This window comes from Antedon mediterranea, chromosome 6, assembly GCF_964355755.1.
Source record: "Antedon mediterranea chromosome 6, ecAntMedi1.1, whole genome shotgun sequence".
Classification (NCBI taxonomy): domain Eukaryota; kingdom Metazoa; phylum Echinodermata; class Crinoidea; order Comatulida; family Antedonidae; genus Antedon; species Antedon mediterranea.
The window spans coordinates 15,151,586-15,164,782 of record NC_092675.1 but is presented as its reverse complement, the minus strand read 5'-3'; the positions used below and the strand labels follow the sequence as shown (position 1 = coordinate 15,164,782).

General features: G+C 35.9%; 1 protein-coding gene across 1 annotated transcript in view; it reads left to right on the top strand.

Moving 5' to 3' along the window:
* Window positions 1–13,197, top strand: part of LOC140052322 (glucosidase 2 subunit beta-like) — an 82,642-nt gene that overhangs the window by 53,623 nt on the left and 15,822 nt on the right. The window contains exons 10-11 of the mRNA XM_072097830.1: window positions 6–80; window positions 4,139–4,238. Coding sequence (XP_071953931.1) covers window positions 6–80; window positions 4,139–4,238 — 175 coding nt within the window. The remainder of the gene's footprint in view (window positions 1–5; window positions 81–4,138; window positions 4,239–13,197) is intronic.

Genomic DNA, 13,197 nt, shown 5'->3' with positions numbered 1-13,197 from the left:
TGTAGGTATACTTACAAATTATGTCCATTTGATAAATCAACACAAAGACCTAAAAATGGTGGTGCAGAAACATCATTAGGGTAAGTAAATTTGAATTGCATTTTAAATAAATCCCTTTGTACACAGTCATATAAACACCTTCCATTAGAAGGTAATGGCAAGCTGTAATCTCTCTGTGACCTTTGTGATGTAGGAAAAAATGATGAGAATTCCTGAAAATCTTAATGGATGAAAGAGTAATTAAAAGCAACCTCAGCTCAAACAGTACTATAATTTTCGTGTTAGTGTTGTAATATGTTCTGCTTTAGTCTATTCTGTTTTTCATTGCTATATGTTTATTTCAGATTTTACATAATGTCTAAAAATTGTATTATTTGCGGAGCTTTCAGAAAAACATGAATAAATTTAAGTTTTAATATCCACTATGTTGCCTACCAATATCAGATAGGTATATGTTGTATGCTTCCTTATTACACTTTTTAGGTACTGTAATATAATAATAATCAATAATTAAAATTCCGTAGAAAGTCAAGACTAAAATTACTAAAATATACTATTACATTGTGGATTTTACGAATATCTTTACCTGGAATAGTATTCATATACTATTTAACATCGATATTGATACACAAAACGTGAGTTTCCAGTTACTGATTGTATTTTACAACACCTTTCTTAGCTAGGCCTACGCGGCAAGCTGGTATCCAGGGACGCTACATTGGTAGTCAGGGACTTTTATGTCATCGGAACTCTGTTTGTACACTCGTATGGAAGGCAATCGCCGCCAAAAATACAAAAGTAAAAAAAACAACGTACTTTCACAAACGAACAACCTACTTTCACAAACGAACAACCTACTTTCACAAACGAACGATCTAAATTAAAACAAAGAACGTACTTTTACAAACGAACAACCTACTTTCACAAACGAACGAACAAATTTAAAACAAACAACGTACTTTAAAAAACAAACAACCTACTTTTACGCGAACAACGTATTTTTTACAAACGGACAACGTACATTGATAAACGAACAACCTGCTTTACCAAACGATGTAGATTGCCGAATGAACTAAGGACTCGTCCATTTTTTCGTTCGTTTGTGAAAGTACGTTGTTCGTTTGTGAAAGTACGTTGTTTGTTTTACTTTTGTATTTTTGGCGGCGATTGCCTTCCATATACTCGTCTTGGAATTTATATGGAAACATCAACCACTGACAATTAAAATAAGAAAGTAAAGAATGGACACTATACTACTTTTCTCAATAGGCCTATGTCTACTTCTGCAATGTTATGTGCATAATACACAAGGTACCGGAGCCATATGTATTTCTCCTACGGGAACTGAGATAAGTAATTGGTAAAACACCAGTTTTCTACATCAAGAAAAATCAAGTACGGTACCGTATGCGCATACTACAGTAACTCCACAGCTACGTTACATATTACCCTTCTATCTGCGGGTGATAGAGTCGAACAGTGAAGAACCCATGTTCAGTATGTGAGAGACCTGTTGCAGTATCACATAGGTATATAAGATGTACTGATTGCAACATTGACTGCCACATAAAATGTGGACGAGTGTCTCCAACCGAATATAAGAAAGCAAGTTTCACTACTTGGATTTGCCCAAAATGTCTTTTTGTGCACATACCCAATTATATAAATGAAGTTGTTCCGAATCACCCACCATCACGTCAGAAAATAATCACTGATGGTTTTGATCCCTCAGTGGATCTTTCAGTTTTCAAAAATAAAGGATTAACATTTCTTCATCTAAATGCACGATCTTTATTACCAAAGCTATCAGAAATCAAGTTGATTGCGGAAAATACCCAAGCTGATGTGCTGGCAGTCACAGAAACCTGGTTAAATGCAACGGTGACATACAATGAGATTCGAATAAGTGGTTATAGTGCTGTTAGGCAAGATCGTCTAAATGACTCACACGGAGGAACCCTCTTATATGTAAGCGATCAACTTGCGTTCAATGAGAGATCAGATCTACTTATCCAGGTTCTAGAATCCATTTGGATAGAAATTATCTTGCCTTATTCAAAACCGATAATTGTTGGATGCGTATATCGACCACCAAAATATCACAGCTTCATTGACGACTTCAACAGCGTTATTGACCTAATAGGTAATGATTCTGAATGTTTTGTTCTTGGCGACTTTAACATCAATCTTTTTGATAGCAAGAACCCATTGACCAAACAGTATAAAGACTAACCTTAAGTAGCTTTGGTTACAAAAATAACTTTAAAGGTGATTCTAATCTAGTTCTCAAAAACGAAAGGGGTGACATTTTACATGATCCCAACGACATTGCAACTTGACAACCTTAAAAAAAAACCTTCCTCCTAGGAAAAATTTATATAACCCACATTCAGCAAAATTTAAAAACTATTATGATAAAAACATAATTAGATTTAAACTCGAGCCTGTTAGTGATGATTTTGTACATGCTGAATTAAGCAGATTAAATGTTAGTAAAGGTGCTGGCCCTGATGAAATTCCTGCTCGTTTCTTACGAGATGGGGCAGGTATCCTCAAGCTTCCACTGACACATGTAATTAATGCATCAATTGTTAGTGATAATGTACCTGATGACTTTAAACTGTTAGCGCTTTATGCACTGCTTCTAAAGTTCTTGAAAGGGCAACGTATATCCAACTAGCTATTCATCTTAAAAACAACAATCTGATATATAGCCTACAATCTGGCTTCAGAGAAGGTTTCTCAACTGAGACCTGTCTCATTCATCTCATCGACCATGTTAAATCAAAAATGGCTAATGGTCAACTTACCAGGATGATTTTGTTGGACATACGTAAAGCCTTTGATTCAGTTGATCATGGTATTATATGTGAAAAATTGTATGATATAGGCTGTGATTCCACTGGCTGGTTCCGGTCTTATTTATCAGACAGAAAACAATATGTTGCTGTTAAGAATGCAACATCGGGTCATAATAGCATAGAACATGGGGTGCCACAGGGTAGTATTCTGGGCCCCCTACTTTTCTTAGTGTATATTAATGACATTGTTACATCAATTGATCCTCAATGTAAACTTTTTCTTTATGCCGACGATTGTGCTATTTTGTATAGCGATCCAAATCCTAATATTATTGAAGCTAAATTGAACGATTGTTTAAATAACTGCAATGACTGGTTAGTTGACAATATTTGGTACTAAACGACGTCTAAACAATGTTAATTTTAAATTAAATGCATTAGGTCAAGACATTGTAGCCAGCAAAGATATAAATTATCTAGGTGTAAAAATAGACCAACAGGCTTCTGGTGACCTAATAGCCAATTCTATAATTAATAAAATAAATAGCCGCCCTAAATTTTTGTACAGGCAAAATAAAAATCTAGATAAGTTTAGTAGAAAACTACTATGTTCCGCTTTACTCCAACCGCTCTTCGACTACGCTGCCCAAGCATGGTGTTACGATGTATCACAGCCTCTAAAAAATAAACTTCAAACATCTCAAAATAAAATAGTTAGGTTTAATAATCAATCTAATGTTAGATCTTATGTTGGTCAGTCGGAACTTCAAGAATTAAGACTTTTAAATATGGTAAATAGGGTTAAATTTTTAAGTTTATGCTTTGTTTTTAAGATTTTTAACGACACTGCTCCATTGTACCTAAATGAGCATTTTACACTTATCAGGAGAGTGACCAGAAGTAGCACTATGTGTAATTTCCGTATCCCAATAATTAAAGGATGTGGTAGCAAAACGTTTTGTTTTAACGCTATTAAAGCATGGAACAATCTTCCTCTTTATATCAAGAAATCGTCGAACATAACCTCTTTTAAACAGACTCATTTTATACAAATTTTAAATATTATACTATTATATTTTAAAATATTTCGTATTTTACATTTTGGATTTTAACTGTTAATCTAATCTCTTTTTAGTATAAGGAATCTGTGCAATTTGTTTCTCTGTGTTTCTGGACCCCAATGGAAATAAGTTTTTTACTTTTTGGGAGATCCTTTTAACTTGAGTCTGTTGTACTGATTTTAATTGTTTACATTTTTTTATTGTATGTATCTGTGTTGACTCGAGTAATAAAGAAATCAATCAATCAATCAATAATGTATTTTTTGTTTATTATAGAACATGGGGAGAATGGGATGGACCCCCAGATGATAAATATAGTCTAATGAAGTACACACGTGGAAAGGGATGTTGGAATGGCCCAGATCGATCAACTAATGTAAGTCATTTTATTTACCAATTCTTTGCTTTCCATGCATGCAAGCATGTAAACGACTTTCAATAGCCGTTCACATGCCTCTCGAGCCGATCCTATCAAAAGTTTATCGTAAACGGCCCGTAGTGGGCCAATCTCGATTTAAACTTTAGTGTCCGTTCACGGCTTGACCGATCCAAGATATATAAGGTTGATAGTTCATAGTTCATTTTATTTGTCCATACGGAAATTCATGTGACATACAATTGCTCAAAGTTAAAAGGTTAATACAATAAAACTACATAGCAACAAAATTCAACTACTTAACAACGGCCAGATCTCAACCATTGAAAATCACTATAGAGCGGATGACTCCCATCTTTTATTATGGCAATGACCTTATCATAGATTTTGATGTTACAAACATCATCAAATCTAATGATCTGTTTACTTATTCTGCACGCCTTGTTTACTAAACATTGAACATTCTTTAGGTCTGATTTTCTAAAACTACTGAACCATATCAGACAACCATAAACTAAGACACTTTCCATGACCGACTTATAAAATAGACCTAATATTGTGTTGTCAACATTAAACAAGTTTAATTTTCTTAAAAAGTACAATCTAGAGTTGCCCTAAAGGCCAATTTACACAGATGAGTGGTAACGGTAAGCGGTAATTGTAAGCGAAAAACCGCGTGGCTTTTTCCATTCACACAGCGCGCGGAGTTTGCGAACGTAGTGGTGGAAAGTAGGTGCGTGTAGGCCTCAAGGCTAATGCATGTTACAGTCACTGCTGGCCTGGATGTGACTGACTGTCAGTAGGCCTAGCACACACAGACCTAAGTTTTATAGGGAATTGTTGCCTAATAACATACTAAAATGTATATTTTCTTTTCACTATCCTTATACGAACATTAGTCACGTCGTAGGTGTTTGTATTTCTGAATAAAAAGAAGTTGCAAACTAGGCTAGGCCTACTACGGCATTCGTATATACTGTCGTCTTTCACTCGATGGACGCAAAAAAAAGTTGTTGATAGATGACGTCATATCAATTATGTCGGCCAAAATCCATAAATATATTTTCACAAAATCGAATCTGTTTCGATCCTGAGCGGATTTTCGCTCGTTCGCTCCGCGTTCTGTGTAAATGGTCATAAGAAATAACATAGATTCTATTTTTGCGTTTTCCGCTCAACTTTACCGCTTACCGTTACCGCTCGTCTGTGTAAATAGACATGTTCACCCCAATTAAGCTTGTTGTCGATTACCATTCCAAGATATTTATATTTGGACACAATATCAATATCAACTTCATTGATTTTAACCTGAACATAATCCGGTTGATTAGAACGATTTCGGAAGTCAAAAATCATTTCTTTAGTTTTACTTTTGTTAATAACTTAACGATTATCTACACACCATGTAATAAATAGATTCACTGAGTTTGTATACAATGTCTCGTCATTCTTATCAATTAAACCTAATAAGACTGTATAGTCGGCGTACTTAATTAATAAAATAATTGTCCGGATGAGTAGATTTACAATCATTCGTATACAAAACATATAATAATGGCGAGAGAACACAACCTTGTGGGGATCCGACATTAGTTATCTGTTTATCCGAAAGAATCCCCGATACTCGCACACGTTGTACTCTATTACTTAAAAAGCTACTAAGGCGTCATCTACAAATTATTTCAGACCACAGAGACGCGTCTGATGGGTTGCAAGTTTTCAGACGCGTCTGTCCAATGCTGAACCTCATTAACGATCTATTATGAATATTCATGAGCTACCCAATCGCGGCGAAGACGCGTCTGTGTGATTAAATCCCGTCTTCACTGTTAGTAGGTAAAACAATAGAAAACGCGTCTGAGTGATTAAAACCCGACTGTATTGCTTGTATGGTGAAACAACATTGGTATCATTTCACAGAACCAACAAATCTGAGACTAGGCCTAGGTTATCCTAATTTGGATGGAAATTTGCCGATGAGACGACATCGGGCCTGTGGACCTCAGCTCATGCAGAGAGAAAGAGAGTCTAGGCTAGCCTAGTTTCGGCGGGCTACACTAGGCCTATAAATATATATTCCATATTAAGATTTAACATAGGCCTAGGGCCTAGGCCTTTTAAAATGATTACGATATGTGTAAAGAAAAAGGCTCGACCAGAATTTGGAGGGGAAAAAACATGTGAGCAGTTTAGACCTAGAGAGAGAGTATTATGTTTCATGTCATGTGACACAAAATCCAGGTACACGATCTTAATTACCGTTTTATCGTCGTCAGACGGCAGCCACCAGAGTATCGCGTTTCATGCCATGTGACCAAAAAAACTAGGTCTGTATTTATTACGGTCTTCTGTCGGCAGTCTTTTTGAGCGACCGACTGAAAACGCACAAAGCGTAAAGAACGTCATTTTTTTGCGCAAATTATATTTTTTCAGCCTTTTATAGTCATTTTACGAAATTTGGAACCATTTCGACTATAAATCACGTCATACGAGCACGTCGAATTACACAACTCGCGCGCGTTTTTGATGAAAAAGTTATAAAATATCGTCAAATTTATGCCTTTTTTTAATCGGTCATAGTTTCTAAACTAAACGGTCAACTTTTTATGGATAACATATTCTGGAAGGTGATAAGTTGTAGATATTGAATCATACATCAAAATGGCTTAACGGACATTGTGACGTCATCATATGGCCACTTGAATTCCAAAATTGTTTTTTTTGCGATGACGTCATCAATTTTTACAGTCATATACGCGTATCTCGCTTATTTCGTGCTCAAATATTTTTCTGATTTTGGTATGTTATAGCTTAGACCAATGTCTTTCCGGAAGGTGATTTTTTATTTTATGACGTCATCACGTCAAAGAATTTGGATGATATGGGTCACCTATTTTCATCTTTGCAGTAAATTCCAATATGTTATAGCTCCTCAGAATAAAAAGTGATACCCATGAATAAAACGTTTTCTGGAAGCTGTTGAACTGTAGATATGAATTCATGTAACCATTTTTTCAATCGGATGATGTGACGTAATCGGATGATGTGACGTCATCATATGACCAGTTATATTAATAATGTCGAATTTTCATCTTCTGCGCCATAATTCATCGCATTTAAAGGTGCGCGCATCTACATTTTACGTACCAAAATTTCTTCAACACGTTAATAAGTTGTTGCTCAGATACTTTTCTTGCGAACTTGCTATCTTTGTGATTCATTTTGATTACGTCATCATATTAAAAATTTGAATTAAAGGCGGGTCTCGTAATTTACCCTATGCTAATACACTGTATGTAGTATGTATACAGTTGCACTGTGTATGACACAATATAGACAGAATTCATCACTAACATATTATTTGATTCAGGTTATAATGGCATAATCTTTTTCCATGCGCAATATTCTAACGTAAGTTACGTATGATTTGCACATGGCGTTTGTCGTGCGGATAACTAACTCGTCCGAAGTGACGAGTTCAAATCTAGTGATAACATTAGTTTTCACTATTACGATATTGTTCCATATTTCTATTTTAGGAAGATATTATATAATATATATATATATATAAATAAATGATAAAGACGCTAGTAAATTACCAACTGAACATTTTATTGCACTACAGGCTGTTTCATGAGTATGAACTCAATCTTTAGGTGCTTGGCTCTCTTTATATAAAGAGTTTTTTTAACAAAATTTATGATTTCAACAGTAGATTTTCAACTCAATTTCAATTCTTTGCAGTAATTTCCGGGTTCACGATGAGTTTACCTTGTTTCAACTATTTTCTCTCTTTTATACACAAGGGAGCAGTTAAAATAATAGATTTGACCCTAAAGGTGACTGGAAACAGGCACTTTCCATCAATCAATACAGTGTCCCTTTGGAAGACAGAAGAAAAAAACCGATAGTAGGACTGGAGCTTAAGGGCCTGTTCAGACCTACGGAGTTATGCTTTCGTATTGTACGCGACGTACAAGTCCATAGGTCTGAACCAGGAAAAGATTAGTGGAAGCCACCTCGTACGACACTGATATTTCGTACGCTACGAAAGCTCAAGGTATGAGTTTAGTGGACGTCGCTTACAATACGAAAGTCACGCATCGATGAATATGACCTAGGTTAGATATCTAGCCAATCAAATTACAATATTCGCCACATCACATCGTGACATGTTCTCCTCATCGTATAGCCAAGCTGATCCATTTGTTGTGATCGGTGAACGTGCGAAAAAATCATACCTTTTGTTGTTACACTATACAGTATTATTATTATTATATTAATTAATTTAAAATGTCATCAAAGCGTGCGCATTGGCGAGAAACCGAAGTAAAATACCTTATTTCATTGTGGGGAAGCCCTGAGTTCGGAGATCGGTTGGAAGTGAAACTGGCGTAAAAGCACCGGTGGCAACAAGATGTCTGTTTTCAACGACATGGCGGACACGTTAGCAGATGGGCCATCCTCATAAAGAAGGATTTAATATCCAAACGAAATTGAAGGGGTCGTCGTATAAAGCGGCGAAAGACCGAGTAAATAAATCTGGAGCCGGTGCAAGTACGGGATTTGAACATTTTTCTGCCATAAATGATATTTTAGGTCATAGACCAAATATAAACCCAAACCCCAAAACGATCGGCTGGTTGGTATGCCTGACAACCAGTCGATAATGCCGAGCCCAAGTGTTCGGTCTAGGCCTGTAACTCCTAAACCAACCACTACTACTTTTAATAACAACGAAGGTAGGTCTATGCGTGCGTTAGAGTTTGGTTAATCGCCAGCGAGTGACATCATATCCGTTTGTAACGCAACTTTGTTGCAATGAATCTGAACACTTTGCTCTTACGACGCTCATTAAAATATGACCTTGGCTGTGATACAAAAGCATAACTCCGTAGGTCTGAACATACCCTAAGTCACTAAGGTGCAGGATTGGTCATAGCAATAAATAGCAAACAAATAGCTTGCAATTGCTATAATTGATACAGCAAAAATATCAATTAAATCGCTGTGTAATTGCTATACCTGATAATACAGCATAAATAGCAATTAAATAGCTTACAATTGCTATACTTGATATAGCAAAAGTAGCAAATAAATAGCTGTGTAACTGCTATACCTGATATAGCCATGAATAGCAAACAACTAGCTGTGCAATTGCTATACTTGATATAGCCATAAATAGCAAACAAATAGCTGTGCAATTGCTATACTTGATATAGCAATAAATAGCAAACAAATAGCTGTGCAATTGCTATACTTGATATAGCCATAAATAGCAAACAAATAGCTGTGCAATTGCTATACTTGATATAGCCATAAATAGCAAACAAATAGCTGTGCAATTGCTATATTTGATTTTGCCATAAATAGCAAACAAATAGCTGTGCAATTGCTATACTTGATATAGCCATAAATAGCAAACAAATAGCTGTGTAATTGCTATACTTGATATAGCCATAAATAGCAAACAAATAGCTGTGTAATTGCCATACTTGATATAGCCATAAATAGCAAACAAATAGCTGTGTAATTGCTATATTTAATACTGTATAGCCATAAACAGTAAACAAATAGCTGTGCAATTTCTTTTGATCAGCTTTAACAAACAGGCTGAAAATAGCCCTGAGATAGCTGTTATATTATAAACAGCAAACAAAGATCTGGCAATTGCTTTATCACCAGCTATTACAAACAGGCTGAAAATAGCCTTGGGAAAGCTGTTTATTACTTTCCTACTGTGACACATTGGTCACTTGCCTGAAACCTCAGCTATAGCTGCTATAGTAGCTATATTTCAACTATACCATACCATGTCTGAATGTAGTCATAGGTCGTGTTCGTACGGTGGTTAAAATAAGCGCTTAATTTCACCCATGCCTCGGGTTATAAATTGAGCGTTGTTCGTACTTGAAATATTTAACCGCTTAAATGCTTAATCGACGAATCACAAACCGGAAATTACGTTATAAGGTCAGTTGTCTTTACAACCTACGACCCCATTTTCGCACGCTAGTTTCGCGTTTTGTATATTTTTTACTCGCGATCTTTCTTTACAATAACAATTACTTGCTACCTTTTACACTGCTTATCCTTGCGACAAACCTTATGCCTCTTAACGCCGATAATCCTGCCGAAATATACCTTCTCCTGACGACCATTATTTTACTCATTGACGAAGAATTTGAGCCCAATGTTACACGACGGAAACACCACCGACCAGCTAGGCCTACTAAGCGGTCTACACCAACAAGGACAGCACCAGCTGACGATCGCTCTCGAAGCGTGTATGGAAGAGCTTCGTAGGAGAAATGACGGGCCTAGGCAGCGAACGTTTGTCAAAATTTGACACATTGCCTCTATCGGAGATTTATTATCCTCGAAGGTCGAGTATAATTGGATTATCGCTGAAATAACCTGCAAATTTGGTGAACATTTTGCCTCGAATTTTTTGTAGCCTGAGGCAAAAGTTAATTGGATCACGCGAACGGAAATCGGGAATAAGCTGGTATTTTCAACCCCTACGAACAGGCCCATAGTGAAAGCCAAATAATATAACAATTACACAATGCTACACTTAAAGCTCAGGTACAGGCATGAATTTCAAATATAATATCTGATTAATTTCAATATAAAATTTAATGACAAAAAGAGAGATCGACGTTTCGGTACCATCATAGAACCATTTTCAAGATCAAGTGAATACAAAACAATAATAATTATGTGCACTAAGCACCAAAGTTGGTGACAGGAAATGCTAATTGAGGGCTAATTAAGTAATTAGCTCCTCCTACTTAGTTAGATAAACAATTTAGCTTTGATGGAAGGGTTATCTCTTTGATCCACAACATCTCCTTAATTAGGCAATCAAACTTATTGTTACATTTAGATAAGACTCTAAAGTATTCTGAGATATCACCAGATTAATTGTAAATAAATCAAATATTTGTAACAGAATGACAAAAAACATGGTCAAATACAAAATTTGGCAAAATTCTGCCATAAAACCTTATGTAATAACATGTCTGGTGACTCCCTAGAAGGTGGATATACAGTGGATAATTTTTGCTATAGCATATTAAAAATGAAAATCTGAATAGAAGTTCAATAAAAATACCAGAAATGTAAAATTCAAGTTATATTACCTATATTTAGTCATCTGATAACATTTTTAGTCGCGTGGAAGCGACTCTATAGTTCACTAAGTCGGTCGGTCGGTCTGTCTGTCTGTCTGTCTGTCTGTCTGTCGGTCTGTCTGTCTGTCTGTCGGTCCGGTATCACTATGCGTTTTGTCGCTTTATGACCTTATCTTGATATCAGTTTAATCTAGCTAAGTCAATTTTTCACAGAATATTCCTTATGGCCAGGAATCGATGTGGTTATGTTTTCACGGTGCGCAATAAAAAATTACGCGGTCTACGCACGATTTAACGAAATCACGTTTGTAATCATATCTTAACAACCATGAATCACAATTAAATAAAATTTGGTACTCATAAATTTCAGGGCATAAATCATCATATGGCAATACAATTACGTGCGTAGCGCATGTAACGCATGCGTACGCGCGCTTAAAATTTTCAAAATTTTTTTTCGATGAAATAAGAGTACGTTTCAGGCAATTTTAAGCGTTTACAAAATTGCCATGAGTGCGCAGAATTTTGCGCGCGCACTGCGCGTTAAATGTTATTGCGCACACTTTTTGCCCGATTTCTGTTTTCTTGACTTAATTTTCAACTCGAAACTACGTTATACGAGCACGTCAAATGTGACAGGCTACGCACGTGTAAATTAAAAAAATATAAATGTTTTTAAACATTTCAACATTTTTAAACATGTTCAGTAATTTCGGTCAGTATAGTTCACTATGTCGGTCGGTCCGTCTGTCTGTCGGTCTGTCTGTCTGTCTGTCTGTCAGTCTGTTTGTCTGTCGGTCCGGTATCACTATGCATTGTAGCACGCGACTTAATGGCTGTTGGCCTTGTTTACTACACCGTTTATTTTTCAGGCTTTTTAAAATGCCTCCCTATTTACAAAATTTGTGTACAAAAGAATAGAGATTTTACTCTGTAATTTGAACTATCATTTTCCGACTCGCAACTCGCATTTTCCGACTAGCAACTTGCATTTTCCGACTCACAACTAGCATTTTCCTACTTGCAACTCGCAACTCGCAGAAAAGAAACCCTCCAAATAAAATCCCAAAAATTATGAAACATAGGGGAAACTATAGATCGGTAATTATTGGAATGTATGATCAATAGAAATTTTTTGCCCGCACCTGGCCTTTAAACTGGGTATACTTAAAGGGTTAGGTTTAGTTGACACACAGTTCATACTGATTATTTAGAGGGTTAGGTTCAGTTCATAGCTGGGATTATTTAGAGGTTTAGGTTCAGTTCATAGTTGAGATTATTAATAGAGGGTTAGGTTCAGTTCATAGTTGAGATTATTTAGAGGGTTAGGTTCAGTTCATAGCTGAGATTATTTAGAGGTTTAGGTTCAGTTCATAGTTGAGATTATTTAGAGGGTTAGGTTCAGTTCATAGTTGGGATTATTTAGAGGGTTTGGTTCAGTTGATAGTTGAGATTATTTAGAGTGTTAGGTTCAGTTCATAGTTGAGATTATTTAGAGGGTTAGGTTTAGTTCATAGTTGAGATTATTTAGTGGGTTAGGTTCAGTTCATAGCTGAGGTTAAATTATGAAAAGGGGTGATTCAGTTGATACTTGAGATTATTTAGAGGGTTAGGTTCAGTTCATAGTTGAGATTATTTAGAGGGTTAGGTTCAGTTCGTAGTTGAGATTATTTAGAGGGTTGGGTTCAGTTCATAGCCGAGGTTATTTAGAGGGTTTGGTTTAGTTGATAGTTGAGATTAGGTTCAGTTCATAGTTGAGATTATTTAGAGGGTTAGGTTCAGTTCATATTTGAGATTATTTAGATGGTTAGGTTCAGTTCGTA